Below are 14,955 nucleotides of genomic sequence, written 5' to 3'. Positions count from 1 at the left end.
GTGAAAAACGAGTTTGCTGCCGACTATGCCTATCTCTGGCTCCAGTCGTGTAGGCTCTTACCCTGCCCAACTCTTTGTCCTCCAGGGCCAGTACTCCTGTGCTCTCAGTAAACAGCTTCACCTTTACAGCTGGCAGGGGGTGTGTGGTAGTGAAGTCCCCCTGGGTCCCCCAGCTGGAACACACACAAGACCACAGGGAGAGACCAGGGTTAAATAGTGACATGATATGTTTGACATGGAAAATGGAGTCTTGCTGCTCTGTTACAGATAATTTATTAATCACACATTTAATATTTTCACAGGAAAGGGAGAAGATCATTTAAATGTTAAAATCCACTTTATTGGATCAAGACCCTACACTACAGTAGTGAGGAGAGAACAAGAGCAAGCGGGAGAGAGAGAGAGGGTGTGTGTGTGTGTGTGTGTGTGTGTGTGTGTGTGTGTGTGTGTGTGTGTGTGTGTGTGTGTGTGTGTGTGTGTGTGTGTGTGTGTGTGTGTGTGTGTGTGTGTGTGTGTGTGTGTGTGTGTGTGTGTGTGTATGACAAACCCGGTGTATTCAAAAGACACATTCTGAGGAAGAGATAGCACAGGGAAACCTTGACAGCACAAGCACTATTACATAATTCCTAAATCACTCAGCATGCCTTTGGGATGCATCACAACCATCTGTGAACGAGCTCCAAGCTGTGAGGTGTTTCTCTGTGTGTCATTTCGCACTGATGGGCTGTATCTCCTTTCTATGTGGTCTTACAGTATATCTGTGAAGAAGATCCCAAGTTTCACACTTAAGTCCTGTATTTACGGCAGTTACCATCTATGAAGCATTTCCCTGATGTGATGGATCCACAGTGTGAGTCTTCCTTTGTAACGTTTAACTACTATACAAGAGAATAAGTCTGTCAGCGGTATATACAGTAAGTGGTATCTCTGGCACACCCAAATAAAGCAGGAAATGGAGGGTGTTTGAAAGGGGATGCTATTATAGAATGTTGTGAAAACAGTGGATTATGTGATTCAAATACATTGTGCCACAGGGTTATTGTTGGTAGAGAGCATTTACTGTACCTGAACTCCAACCATCTATTCCGCATACCAGGGTCCTTCCGCAGGGCATGCAAACCATTAAACTTTGACAGTGGAGGCATTGTCAATCCGTATAGGGGTTTTCAGTCTGCCGAACACGTTGTGGCGATGTGTCTCGACTTCTGCCGCTCGGCGGTCGACGTCGCCGATCCACTTTTAATTTTCCATTGGTTTTGTCTTTGTTTCCCACACACCTGGTTTTCATTTCCCAATTACTGGGCATGTATTTAACCCTCTGTTTCCCCCATGACTTTGTGTGTGATTGTTTATGGTTCAGGTCGGTATGTTTCCGGCTGGTTTTGTCCGGGTGCTGTTTTCACCCGTGTTTTGTGGCAACCGGTATTGTTCGCACATTGGTCCTGTTACTTGTGCTATTTTCTTGAGTAAAGTGCGTTGTTCACTCATCTCTGCTCTCCTGCGCCTGACTTCATACACCAGCTACACCCACCGCCTGACACGATGAAACAACGGAGCCCCATTAAAATGAAAGGAATTGAAGTGGACAGAGGGGCAAGGAGCAAGAGGGGCCCTGATTTGTTGACATAACTGTAATCCAAACTGTAATCCAAACTCATTGTGAAGCACTGAGGATCCAAACTTATTTTAGTCAAGACTGACATTACCAAAATGATGCTATTTACACTGTGTAGTCAATTTTGACACTAAAATAAATGTTTGACTCATATCGATGCCACATAGGCCGTTTCCAAAGGGATTAGTTGCTTTTTAGGGGCAGTCACTCTTTAAATGACCAAGGATAAGCAACCTAAAGGTGGGTTGCACCAACATGGAATAACTCCTAAACAGAGGTAAATCAAGGTGTGTCTACTAATCTTGTTGCACCAAATTTTAAACCTAGTTTAAATGAATCATAGTTAAATTAAATTCTTCCTCTAATCGAAATTTTGTTTTCATTTTAAATCTAGATTAATTTTAAACCTGTTGCTCAATAAAAAAATGAATATAAATTTAGATTGGAGATTCATTCTCAACTGCCACTTGAGGTGGTTGAACTGATAAACTAGCAGCATATCTACTGTGGAGAGACCAAAACGACAGAGTACCTCAGAGAATAATTAGAGAGATTAAATCCTGTTGAATTTTATGATAGTGATGAGTTTTTCAAGAAGATACCGCTTCTCCAAGGACTCTGATGCAACTGGAAGGAAAAGTTGGACCAACCATTAAGCATGGGAGTGATAGGAACGTGGCTGTACCCCCACTACTTCAGCTCCTGATGGCCCTACGGTTCTACGCAACTGAATATTTTCCAGATGGTATATGGGGACATTTTTGAACTCCACAATTCAACCATCTGCAGGATTGTAGTCAGTGTCCTATGTTATTACCGGTCTGAAGGATCAGTACATAAGGTTCAATTCTACAGAGGAGACAACAGCTGGGTTTTCTAGGAGAACTAGATTCCCAGGTGTGTAATGGTTAATAAACTGTACACACATTCCCATTCCCAACCCTGGTGGCAAGAACGGAAAGCTATTCCCTAATCGGAAAGGTTACTGCTCCATCAACATGCAAGCTGTCTGATGACAAAGGTCAGCTCACCAACATCGTAGGTAGATAGCCAGGATCCCCCCTTGACAGCATAGCCAGGATCCCCCCTTGACAGCAGAATCATTGACAATAGTCATCTGTGTGCAATGCTGGAAAGGGGGGCTTATGAAGGCCACCTACTAGGTGACGTGGGTACCTTAGCACTCCCCTTTTAAACCCCCAGACACCTGAAGAGAGAGAATACAACACCTCTCATATTCTGGCAAGACGTCTCAGAGAGAGGTTTTGGAGTGTGGGAAAAAAGATCCCTGTGTCTACAGGGCCACCCAGTAAACAATTCAAGCTTCTGCAAAGGACCACAGAAAACACACCATCATGAAATAATAAGTTACACCTGAGTCGAATAAAAGTTTCTAGGGCCGTCTCTGCCCCCTCCCCCCCTACAACCACCATATAGTAGTTTGAAGTCTCTAACAAGACCCGGATCCAGGATGTCCCGCTCCTCGGGACCATAGCCCTCACGGTCCACCAGGTACTGCAGGGTCCCTCGGACGCCGGACTGTGTAGACCGGGCGGCCATCCACAAGTCAAGGGGGCGGAGGAGCAGGTGTGGGGGAGAGAATGGACTGGTCCTTACCAGCTTGAGAAGGGAGACATGAAAGGACGTACAGACCCTCATGGACCTGGGAAGCTGGAGACAATAGGTGACTGAGTCGATGCGACTCAGGATCTTGAATGGTCCTATGTAGCAAGGAGCCTTTAAGGGAAGATCACGGGTGGACAGTCACACCCGTTGACCTACTTGAGGAGCTGAAGAGTTCTCCGGTGCCGGTTTGTCTGATGTTGGTGGCTGGCAGAGGAGGATCACGCTCTGATCCAGGTGTGGCGACATCGTCAAATGAACTGATGGCACCCCCGCTTCGGCCTCTTGTTTAGGAAACAGGGGGGGAGGAACTTCTCCAGCTCATAGTTGGGCCGCTCAGTTTGCCCATTCGACTGAGGATGGAACCCGAGGAGAGACTCACGATGCCCCCAAGAGGGAACAGAAGGCCTTCCAATACCGTGTGACGAACTGGGGCCCACAATCTGAATCAAAGTCCTGCGGAAGTGTGTGTAGTCGAAAGACATGGATAATCATGAGATCAGCGGTCTCCTTCGCTGAAGGCAACTTGGAGAACCGATCAACGACAACCAGGATAGTGGTAAGCAAGTGAATACTTGCTTTGGGCACAGATGGAACAGGCTCGCAGCAAAGCATATCACATCCTCCATCATGTTGAGCCACCAGAATTTCCGCCTCAGAAACTCCAGTGTCCAAATAACCCCTGGAAGCCCAGTTAATTTAGAGGAGTGTCCCCATTGTAGTACTCGGGACCGGACTGATCGCGGAACGTAAAGTCTGTTAGCGGGTCCCCTGCCGGGGTCAGGTTCTTGGCTCTGGGCTTGTCGGACCATGGTCTCAATACTGCATATCACAGAGGCCACAATGTGTGAGCTGGGGATGATGGACTCGGGGTCCCTCTCCCTGTTAGAGACATCGGACAGGGCGTCTGCCTTCTGATTCTTGGATCCCGGGTGAAAGGCTAGTGTGAAAACGAACCTGTTAAAAAACAGCTGACCTAGCCTGGCGAGCGTTCAACCTCTTGGCTTTATTAAAGGAGACCAAGTTCTTACGGTCCGTCCAGATCTCAAAAGATGAGGTGCCCTCTCCAACCAGTGTCTCCACCCCTCAAGAGCCCACTTAACTGCCAAGAGCTCCCAGTTGTCTACATCGTAGTTGCGTTCCGCTGGTGAGAACCGCTTGGAGAGAAAGGCTCATGGGTGCTGTTTCTTGTCCTTCTCATTCTGCTGTGAAAGGACCGCCCCTGCTCTGAGGCATACACCTCCACCACAAAGGGACGAGTCGGATCAGGATGAACGAGGATGGGTCCAGAGGTGAAAAGTGCCTTCAGCTCCATGAATGCCCTGTGAGCCTCGTGTGTCCAGCAAAAACAGGTCTGGGACTTACGGGTTAGGACCATGAGAGGCGCTGCGACCGCACTATAAAATGCCTGTAAAAATTGGCAAACCCAAGGAAGTGCTGGTCCTACTTGAGTGAGGTTGGACGGGGCCAGTCGGTGACCTCCTCAATCTTTACGTGGTCCATTTGGATGCCTGCCTTCTTGTGACCCAGGAAGGAAACCTGGGATACGTGGAACTCACACTTCTCTATCTTGACATATAGTTTTCTCTGCAGGAAGCATTTCAGGACTTTGCAGACATGCAGTATGTATTCCGGAAGGGTCTTGGAGAAGATCAAGATGTCGCGAGGTACCAAAGACAAACCGATTCAACATATTCCTCAGGGTGTCATTGATCAATGCTTGAAAGACTGCCGGTGAGTTCGATAATCTGAAGGGCATGACTAAATACACAGTAGACAATCGGGGTGTTAAAAGCAGTATTACACTCATCCCCTTCCCTGATTCTCACCAGATTGGAAGCAATGCGGAGGTCCAGTCTGGTGAAGAATTGGGCCCCTTGGACCAACTGCAATGTGGAGGACATCAGGGGTAGGGGGTAACGATTCTTGATCGTAATCTGGTTCAGCTCTCTGTAGTTGATGCAGGGACACAGCCCTCCATCCTTCTTACCCATGAAGAAGAAACCTGCACCAGCAGAGGATGTAGAGGGGTGAATGAAACCTGCCTCCGGTGACTCCCGGATGTAATTGTCCATGACTGCTGCTTCAGATAGAGGATAGAGTACAGACGATCCTGGGGTGGTGTGGTGCCGGGTAGGCGTTCTATGGCTCAGTCAAGACGATGAGGGGGAAGGGTGGCAGCCTGCCTCTTACTGAAGGCCTCTCGGAAGTCAAAGTATTTGGGAGGGAGAGTGGGCAAGTCTTGATCTTCAAGGAATGCAGGAGGACACAGCGAGGCTCTTGGTGGGGGTCTTAGACATTTTTGCTGGCAGTCCTTACCCCAGTCTAGTAGGTATCCTGTGGACCAGGAAACTAGTGGGTTATGTAGCGCTAGTCAAGTGTACCCTAGGATGATGTAGGTGGTCATTGCCCAATCGGTGTGGAATGAAGAGGACTGTAGCTTGAACATCAGAGAACACTGAGTGAGGAAGCCCTTGCATCCTCCTGGGTGGCCGTCATACCGCTCGGGGAATGGGATCTTGGGTTCCCGGAGGAACCACGACAATGTCCGTAGCACTGAACGATGAGACCTGGGCATTGGTTCCTCCTGGGTTGGGGGCGTGTTGTGGTGGGATGGACTCAGCAAGTGCCCGAAGGGTCCCGGAGATTTGGGAGAGATGTTCTTGCTGCCGTCCTAACAGTGCTCCTTGGTGGGCTACCACATTCCAGATCTGGGTGATCTCTGCTGGGTCCATGTTGTGGCAGATGCTTACTGTGACGTGGTAAGGTTGGACCCAGGTGCAGAGAAGAGACCAGATGAGGAATCAGTGGTTAAGGATAAACAGAATACTTTACTGAGATATGGTAGCCGCAAGACCACAGTACACTTGAAAAAAAAACACGAAGTCTCGAAAACTCACTCAGGACACGAACGCACAAGGTAAACAATTCAAGATTCTACAAAGGACCACAGAAAACACACCTCTTAACAGGGACACATTAAAGTCCAATAAAAGTATCTGGTACCAGGAAGATGAGAACAGGTAGGGCTCCGCACGAAGATGGACACTACACTGACAATCATTATTGCAGTGGCAGTTCTGTTTAACATTGGCAGGAGACTGAGAAGGAACCTACCTGAGGAGAATGAAGAAGAAACCCAGGTGTAACACGTTGCCAATGCAAATGGGAATTCTGTGAGGAGAACCTTGATTGAGAACCATTTTGCAGCCTAAAGTGTGTATAATCTAACATTGGTAACATGTAAAAAGCAATATTATATTTTGATAGACATGTACAATTCCTAATTAGGAACCTTCCTAATCTGTATTAAAATGTATTACTAAAACGTTGTTATTCTCAATATCATACAGGGTGGAACTGGAAGCATCAGAACACAAGTGTGGGGACAGGACTGGAGGACACCAAATTGCTTGGGAAACATTGTTTATAATAAATACTTTCTTAAATAAATAAAAAGATCTGCATTCTTTACACAGTGGGCCTTTGTTTCCCTGAAGGAGTTTCTGTTTCTGAATTTTCAGTAGCTCTTTTAGTAAATTCAGGACCTCAATCTGCAGTACTGTAGATTCTTCTCTCTCTCCAGCTCCAAAACATCAATATGAGCTTGGTTCATGTCAGTTCTGCGGCGTTTGCTTGGCCTGTCTGGTGTTTTTGCTGCTGGGGCAAGATCCAGGCACTGCGGTTTCTCCACGAAACAGTGGTTTATAAACTAGCTAGCTACAGTAGCTAACAAATTTGTTTTCTGTCTAGTACTGGCAAATTACAGATTTGATTTGCTTTAAGCACCAGCTGTCAGAGCAGCTGATAGATCACTGCACCTGTACATAGCCCACCTGTAATTAGCCCATCCAACTACCTCATCCCCACACTGTTATCTAGTTGATTTTGCTCATTTTGCACCCCAGTATCTGTACACTCATTTTCTGTACATCTATCACTCCAGTGTTTAATTGCTATATTGTAATTATTTTGCCACTATGGCCTATTTATCCTACCTCATTTGCACAGACTGTATATAGACTTTTTCTACTGTTTTATTGACTGTATGTTTGTTTATTCCATGTGTAACTCTGTGTTGTTGTTTGTGTAGCACTGCTTTGCTTTACTTTGGCCATGTCACAGTTGTAAATGAGAACTTGTTCTCAACTAGCCTACCTGGCTAAATAAAGGTGAAATAAAAATTAATTAATTAAATAAAATCAGCCAACCAATGAGAACCTTTCACAATGGAGTTGCAGTAGTTCTAACATTACATTGTTATTATTTTATCAAGGAACAGCAACTTTGTGGCCTAATTTGTCAAGTAGGCTAGATACAGTTGAAGTCGGAAGTTTACATACACTTAGGTTGGAGTCATTCAAATTAGTTTTTCAACCACTCCACTAATTTCTTGTTAACAAACTATAGTTTTGGGAAGTCGGTTAGGACATCTACTTTGTGCATGACAAGTAATTTTTCCAGTAATTGTTTACAGATAGATTATTTCACTTATAATTCACTGTATCACAATTCCAGTGGGTCAGAAGTTTACATACACTAAATTGACAGCGCCTTTAAACAGCTTCCAGAAAACGTCATGGCTTTAGAAACTTCTGATAGGCTAATTGACATAATTTGAGTCGATTGGAGGTGTAACTGTGGATGTATTTCAAGGCCTACCTTCAAACTCAGTGCCTCTTTGCTTGACATCATGGGAAAATCAAAAGAAAACAGCCAAGACCTCAGAAAAAAAGAGTCTTGTTCATCCTTGGGAGCAATTTCCAAACACAACAACGTCTCAAGGTACCACGTTCATCTGTACAAACAATAGTACGCAAGTATAAACACCATGGGACAACGCAGCCTTCATACCGCTCAGGAAGGAAACACGTTCTGTCTCCTAGAGATGAACGTACTTTGGTGCGAAAAGTGCAAATCAATCTCAGAACAACAGTAAAGGACCTTGTGAAGATGCTGGAGGAAACAGGTATAAAAGTGTCTATATCCACAGTAAAACAAGTCCTATATCAACATAACCTGAAAAGCCGCTCAGCAAGGAAGAAGCCACTGCTCCAAAACTGCCATAAAAAAAACGACTACGGTTTGCAACTGCATATGGGGATAAAGATCATACTTTTTGGAGAAAAGTCCTCTGGTCTGATGAAACAAAAATAGAACTGTTTGGCCATAATGACCATCGTTATGTTTGGAGGAAAAAGGGGGAGGCTTGCAAGCCTAAGAACACCATCCCAACCGTGAAGCGCTGGGGTGGCAGCATCATGTTGTGGGGGTGCTTTGCTGCAGGAGGGACTGGTGCACTTCACAAAATAGATTGCATCATGAGGCGGGAAAATTCTGTGGATATATTGAAGCAACATCTCAAGACATCAGTCAGGAAGTTAAAGCTTGGTCCCAAATGGGTCTTCCAAATGGACAATGACCCCAAGCATACTTCCAAAGTTGTGGCAAAATGGCTTATGGACAGTAAAGTCAAGGTATTGGAGTGGCCATCACAAAGCCCTGACAATCCTATAGAAAATATGTGGGCAGAACTGAAAAAGCGTGTGCGAGCAAGGAGGCATACAAACCTGACTCAGTTACACCAGCTCTGTCAGGAGCAATGGGCCTGAAATTCACCCAACTTATTGTGGGAAGCTTGTGGAAGGCTACCCAAAATGTTTGACCCAGGTTAAACAATTTAAAGGCAATGCTACCAAATATTATTTGAGTGTATGTAAACTTCTGACCCACTGGGAATGTGATGAAAGAAATAAAAGCTGAAATAAATCACTCTCTCTACTATTATTCTGAAATTTCACATTCTTAAAATTAAATGGTGATCCTAACTGACATAAGACAGGGAATTTTTACTATGATTAAATGTCAGGAATTGTGAAAAACTGAGTTTAAATGTATTTGGCTAAGGTGTATGTAAACTTTCGACTTCAACTGTACTTAATTTCAACTCACAGAATACCTCATATATTGGTGTAACATGTCACGAATCACAGGGGGAGGGAGAGGGGTGAGCCCTGCACCCTCACTCTTGGACAAATACATTAATGTGTACAGCAGCGTCTCAAGTGGCTAATTAGAGAGCGGCAATCAGGGAAGAATAAATAAACATTGCACCTACTGTGTATCATTGACCTTGACTTCTATAAACACACACACACCCTTGTAAAAACAGTAGACTTGTCGATAGAAGGTAGTTGGGTTTTCCTCTGTAATCGAGTTAGGTTGTTCTCTGTAATCTATACTGAACAAAAATATAAATGCAACATGCAACAATTTCAACAATTTTAAAGAAAATCTATCAATTAAAAAAAAAATATTAGGCCCTAATCTATGGATTTCACATGACTGGGCAGGGGTGCAGCGATGGGTGGGCCTTGCAGGGCATAGACCCACCCACTTGGCAGCCAGGCCCAGCCAATCAGAATGCGTTTTCCCCCACAAACAGGCTTTATTACAGACAGAAAATCTCCTCAGTTTCATCAGCTGTCCGGGTGGCTGGTCTCAGACGATCCCGCAGGTGTCCTGGTCTGCCGTGGTTACACGTGGCCTACGGTTGTGAGGCCGGTTGGACGTACTACCAAATTCTCTAAAATGACGTTGGAGGCAGCTTATGGTAGAGAAATTAACATTAAATTATCTGGCAACAGCTCTGGTGGACATTCCTGCAGTCAGCATGCCAATTGCATGCCTACTCAAACTTAAGACATCTGTGCCATTGTGTTTGTTTGACAAAACTGCACATTTTAGAGTGGCCTTTTATTGTCCCCAGTACAAGGTGCACCTGTGTAATTGTCATGCTGTTTAATCAGCTTCTTGATATGCCACACCTGTCCGGTGGATGAATTATCTTGGCAAAGGAGAAATGCTCACTAACAAGGATGTAAACAAATTTGTGCACAAAATTTGAGAGAAATACAGATCTTATATTTCAGCTCATGAAACATAGGACCAACACTTTTTATGTTGCGTTTATATTTTTGTTCAGTATAGTTGGGTTGATCTCTGTAATCTAGTTGAGTTGTTCACAGCTCCACGCACACATCGTGAGTTGCAGCTAATGAAGAATCATGCTCCTGGCTCGTCCTATGGGCAGACTCAGAATTCTCACTATTCTCTTAGGGTATCTTCACACTTGTTCACTTCCAGTCAATTTTTTTAAACTCAGTTCGGTTCGCTTAAATATTTTGTGCAGTGTGAACTCCAAAGGAACTCAGTCACCTCAAAAGAGCCCCAGAAACGAATCGAACTGAGACCATCTCGAGAGTTGTTCTGAGTTCGGCCCGCTTGAATTCCGCGGACCGGTTACCTTTTTTAGGACAATGTTAACGCAAAGCTCCCCAGGTTCGCAAGTCATTATTCCCGCACCACACACTATACTACTGCAACACTGTTTCCCCTGCCATAAACCTTCACATTGGTGGCACAAAAGAGAGAAGATGCAGGTTCGCAGAAAAAAATGTGTGCTGTTTTTGGATATTGATTAGCAGTTGTCACAGATGCACAGAAATTCCAAAATGTGTGCTGTTTTTAGTTCAGATTATTTGTTTGCAATATGTGATCTATAGGCTAAGAGAGCTTCATAAGCTGTTTATTGATTGTAGGGTTTCAGTAGTGTGAGAAGACAATATATCTGGGGAGAATCACAACATAGGTTACAAAATCTATTCTAGCTCGGGACAGTAGCCTACCTTGGGTGTAAAATTTACAATGACAGCATTATTTATTCTGCAGTTATTCTATTGCTATTCATTGTTTCCAATAAACATTTGCATGTTAGTAGTATCTTCTGAATACAATTATTATGTCTCACATTTGAACTAAATGCAATGTATTAGCTTCCAATGTATTAGCTTCTAGCTGTCTAATAACATATTCTGATTGAATTGCTTGTCCTGCACTTTGTAAAAACCCAGAGTGCATGTTGGAAAAAGATCTTGATTCCTATCTAAACATAGCAATGTGAATGCAAAGAGGACTTGGTCCACAAAATAATTGACGTGAACTGGCAAAAGAGTTGAGACCTCATTCAAAGGCAAAGGCAGTGTGAATACAAAGATAACAGTTCTTATGCTTCTTATTTTTTACCCCAGAGTTCACTTTAAAGAGGACTGAGATCGGTTCTTTTAAAGAGGACTATATGTGAAAACACCCTTAGTTAAATTCTAGAAGCATGTGAGCCAGAGTGGGGAGAGAATGACATACAGTAAGCATGGAATAGAGAGAGGCCTTGAATGCTTGTGGCCACTCATGTGTAGAATTAATATAGCCAGGAGTGACTTCACAATCACTAAAGTGCGGTGGGGGAGCACTGATATGGCAGAATGAAGACTAGTCCGACCATCTCTCTCTTTAACCCTCTCCATTTCTCTGGGGTTTGTGTTCTGTTTGTCTTGTCAGAGCAGAGTGCACTGGCGATGTAGTGTTGACTGCGATATTGACACAAATTTAGAGGGAAAAGAGAATCTATTATAATAGATTACAGAGCAGCATAATATTGCATGGATTAATGCAAACATAAATGTAATATTCTCCAGATGGTTTAAATTGTGTAGTATTTATGAATGCCTGACTGTAAATATGAATGTCTGACCCTGTCTGACTGTAAATGTGTTTTCAGCAAACTACTGTGGCTGCCCATCCCTGATTATTCTGTTTTCACATACTGTTCCATCTGTAGATGGCAGTGTAACAGCTTGCATCACTAAAGTCTGGATTAGATTCACGAGGTCAGAAAATGTAATTACAGAATGTATGAGTTGCTTTCAGAGAAAATTACAGAGATAAATTGATTTGTTAGGATCACAGCATGCATTCCTCATTACAACGTGCCTGAGACGAGCAGAGGTCTGAGAATGGGTCTATTTCTCCGGAGCGGCTAAGATGTGCGCAGGTCTAGTATGGCAGGTATTTCTCATCATGCAGAATGCTGGAGATGTGAATATGTCTAGAGATTGAGTGTATTTCTCATCCTGGCCCATGGCTCAGATGTGAGGCCTGGTGTTGGTTTGAGCCCGAGTGGCCACGAGCACAGCCCATGGGCATTCCTATATAACTCTCAGCTCAGCCACACGTGTGGAGCAGCACAAGATAGTACAGCACAATGCTGGAGCCACACACACAACAACGTTCCTTCTGCCTGGCTACAGCTCGCATCCAGCCAGCCAGGTTGTATCCTATGTGCAAAAAGCCCTCGGGTCACAGGTGTGAGTGAGTCCGTCCTTTCACACACCTCTCCAGTCCTTTCACACACCTCTCCACCCCGAATCACGGTGTGACCTGACCTGGTAACGCACACTCTCAGACACAAGCTACTGTGTTACTGTACAAAACACCTACCACTGCAGTCTGCAGACAGGGAGGGAGAGACAGCAGGAAGAGGAAGAGGGGGGAGTGAGGTAGAGAAGTAAAGATGAGATAGATGGGGAGATGGAGAGGGGGGAGAGAGAGGAAAGTGATCAGCTGGTCCATACCACAGAACAGATAACTAAAATCCCAACAGATAACATTCATACACTACATGACCAAAAGTATCTGGACAACTGTTCGTCGAACATCTCATTCCAAATTCATGGGCATTAATATGGAGTTGGTCCCCACTCTTATGGGAAGGATTTCCACTAAATGTTGGAACATTGCGGCGGGGACTTGATTCCATTCAGCTACAAGAGCATTAGTGAGGTCGGGCACTGATGTTGGGAGATTAGGCTTGGCTCGCAGTCGGCGTTACAATTCATCCCAAAGGTGTTCGATGGGATTCAGGTCAGGGCTCTGTGCATGCCAGTCAAGTTCTTCCACACCGATCTCGACAAACCATTTCTGCATGGACCTAGCTTTATGCATGGGGGCATTGTCATGCTGAAATAGGAAAGGGCCTTCCCCAAACTGTTGCCACAAAGTTGGAATCGTCTAGAATGTCATTGTATGCTGTAGCGTTAAGATTCCCCTTCACTCGAACTAAGGGGCCTAGCCCGAACCATGAAAAACATCATTCCTCCTCCATTAAACTTTACTATGCGTTGAGGAAGGTAGCGTTCTCCTGGCTTCCGCCAAACCCAGATTCGTCTGTCGGACTGCCAGATGGTGAAGCGTGATTCATCACTCCAAAGAACGCGTTTCCTCTGCTCAAGTCCAATGATAAAATGCTTTACATTACTCCAGCCGACGCTTGGCATTGCAGATGGTGATCTTAGGCTTGTGTGCAGCTGCTCGGCCATGGAAACCCATTTCACAAAGCTTCCAACAAACAGTTATTGTGCTGTCAATGCTTCTAGAAACCGTTTGGAACTGGGTAGTGAGTCAGACGATTTTTACACACTAGGAGCTTCAGCACTCAGCGGCACCGTTCTATGTGCTTGTGTTGCCTACCACTTCGTGGCTGAGCCGCTGTTGCTCCTAGACGTTTCCACTTCACAATATCAGCACTTACAGTTGACAGGGGCAGCTCTAGCAGGACAGAAATGTGACAAATTTACTTGTTGGAATGGTGGCACTATGACAGTGCCACGTTGAAAGTTACTGAGCTCTTCAGTAACTTTCTGCTACCAGCCATTCTACTACCAATGTTTGTCTATGGAAACTGCATGGCTGTGTGTTCAATTGTATACACCTGTCAGCATCGGGCTTGGCTGAAATAGCCAAATCCACTCATTTGAATGGGTGTCCACATACTATTGGCTATGTACTGTATTTCCTATTCCAAGTTCAACAGGACTTGCCATCTGTGGAAGAGAAGGAATGGATCCCTTTAGATGTGCATATCAGGGTTTGACCGAGATACTGTATCTAGCAATAATAGCCCCATATTCTGTTGAACTAAAGTTTCCACTGATCCACTCATAGCACAGCTCCCACCTGAGCCTTCCACCGTGAGGAAGCAGGGTCTAAAATAGCCCCTTCTCTCTCTCCCTCGCACTTATCTGATGCACACATAGACACACAGTTTGACGTCACAGATGGGCACAGCTGCCTCCCTGGCCAAAGTCTAGACTCTAGACAATGTCTACTCTCTATCTCTGTGCACTCAGGGCATAGAGACTGATATAACTCTGAAAATGTCAGACAACAAAGACCCATTGCACCACATATTTCACACTAGGGTGTGTTACAGTAACTGTGTGAAGCTAAAACTATAATCAACCAGCAACATCTGTCATCTCAGAAACAGAAGGCTCTCGCCAAAATTAACATTTCTGAATGAGTATTGATGGTACTACTAAAAAACAAAAAGGTACAGGGTTACTGTTACAAACTGTTTTAGCTACTATAGTTCTAGCAGCAAGTCTAGAACATACCATCCTGCTTTTCAAATCAGAGAAGAGGAGACAGGGTTGATGAGCCTTGCATTAGAGTATGAGGAAAATCATTCCCTTTCCTTACAATGAGGATTTCAGGAAGAGGTATGGATTATGAATTACTCTTCTCTGTCAGTCTCCTTCACCCCCCCCCCCCCCCAAATGAACATGTTATTTGTCACATGCTTCGTAAAAAACAGGTGTAGACTAACAGTGATATGTTAACTTAACTTTTACAACAATGCAGAGTTAAAAATGAAATAGTGACATGAGGAATAAATACACAATGAATAATGAACAACAATAACAAGAAAAAATAACATGGCTATATACAGGGTGTACAAGTAACAGTATTAGAATTAGAAGCTAGCTAGTGGCACAGAAAAATTGGGTTAGTTATCAGTATCTTTTCTAATTAGTACTAAC

At 44.4% G+C, this 14,955-nt stretch overlaps 1 protein-coding gene across 5 annotated transcripts in view; it reads right to left on the bottom strand.

Moving 5' to 3' along the window:
• The window catches only part of cadpsa (Ca2+-dependent activator protein for secretion a), a 160,140-nt gene that overhangs the window by 85,688 nt on the left and 59,497 nt on the right, over positions 1-14,955 (bottom strand). For all 5 annotated transcript variants that reach the window (XM_031806363.1, XM_031806401.1, XM_031806435.1 and 2 more), the window contains one exon: positions 62-173. In XM_031806363.1, the coding sequence (XP_031662223.1) occupies positions 62-173 (112 nt within the window). The remainder of the gene's footprint in view (positions 1-61; positions 174-14,955) is intronic.

The sequence above is a fragment of the Oncorhynchus kisutch genome, linkage group LG1 (assembly GCF_002021735.2).
Source record: "Oncorhynchus kisutch isolate 150728-3 linkage group LG1, Okis_V2, whole genome shotgun sequence".
In the NCBI taxonomy this organism is placed as follows: Eukaryota; Metazoa; Chordata; class Actinopteri; order Salmoniformes; family Salmonidae; genus Oncorhynchus; species Oncorhynchus kisutch.
Note: the sequence above shows the minus strand (reverse complement) of the source record. Positions and strands in the feature narration are given on the sequence as shown.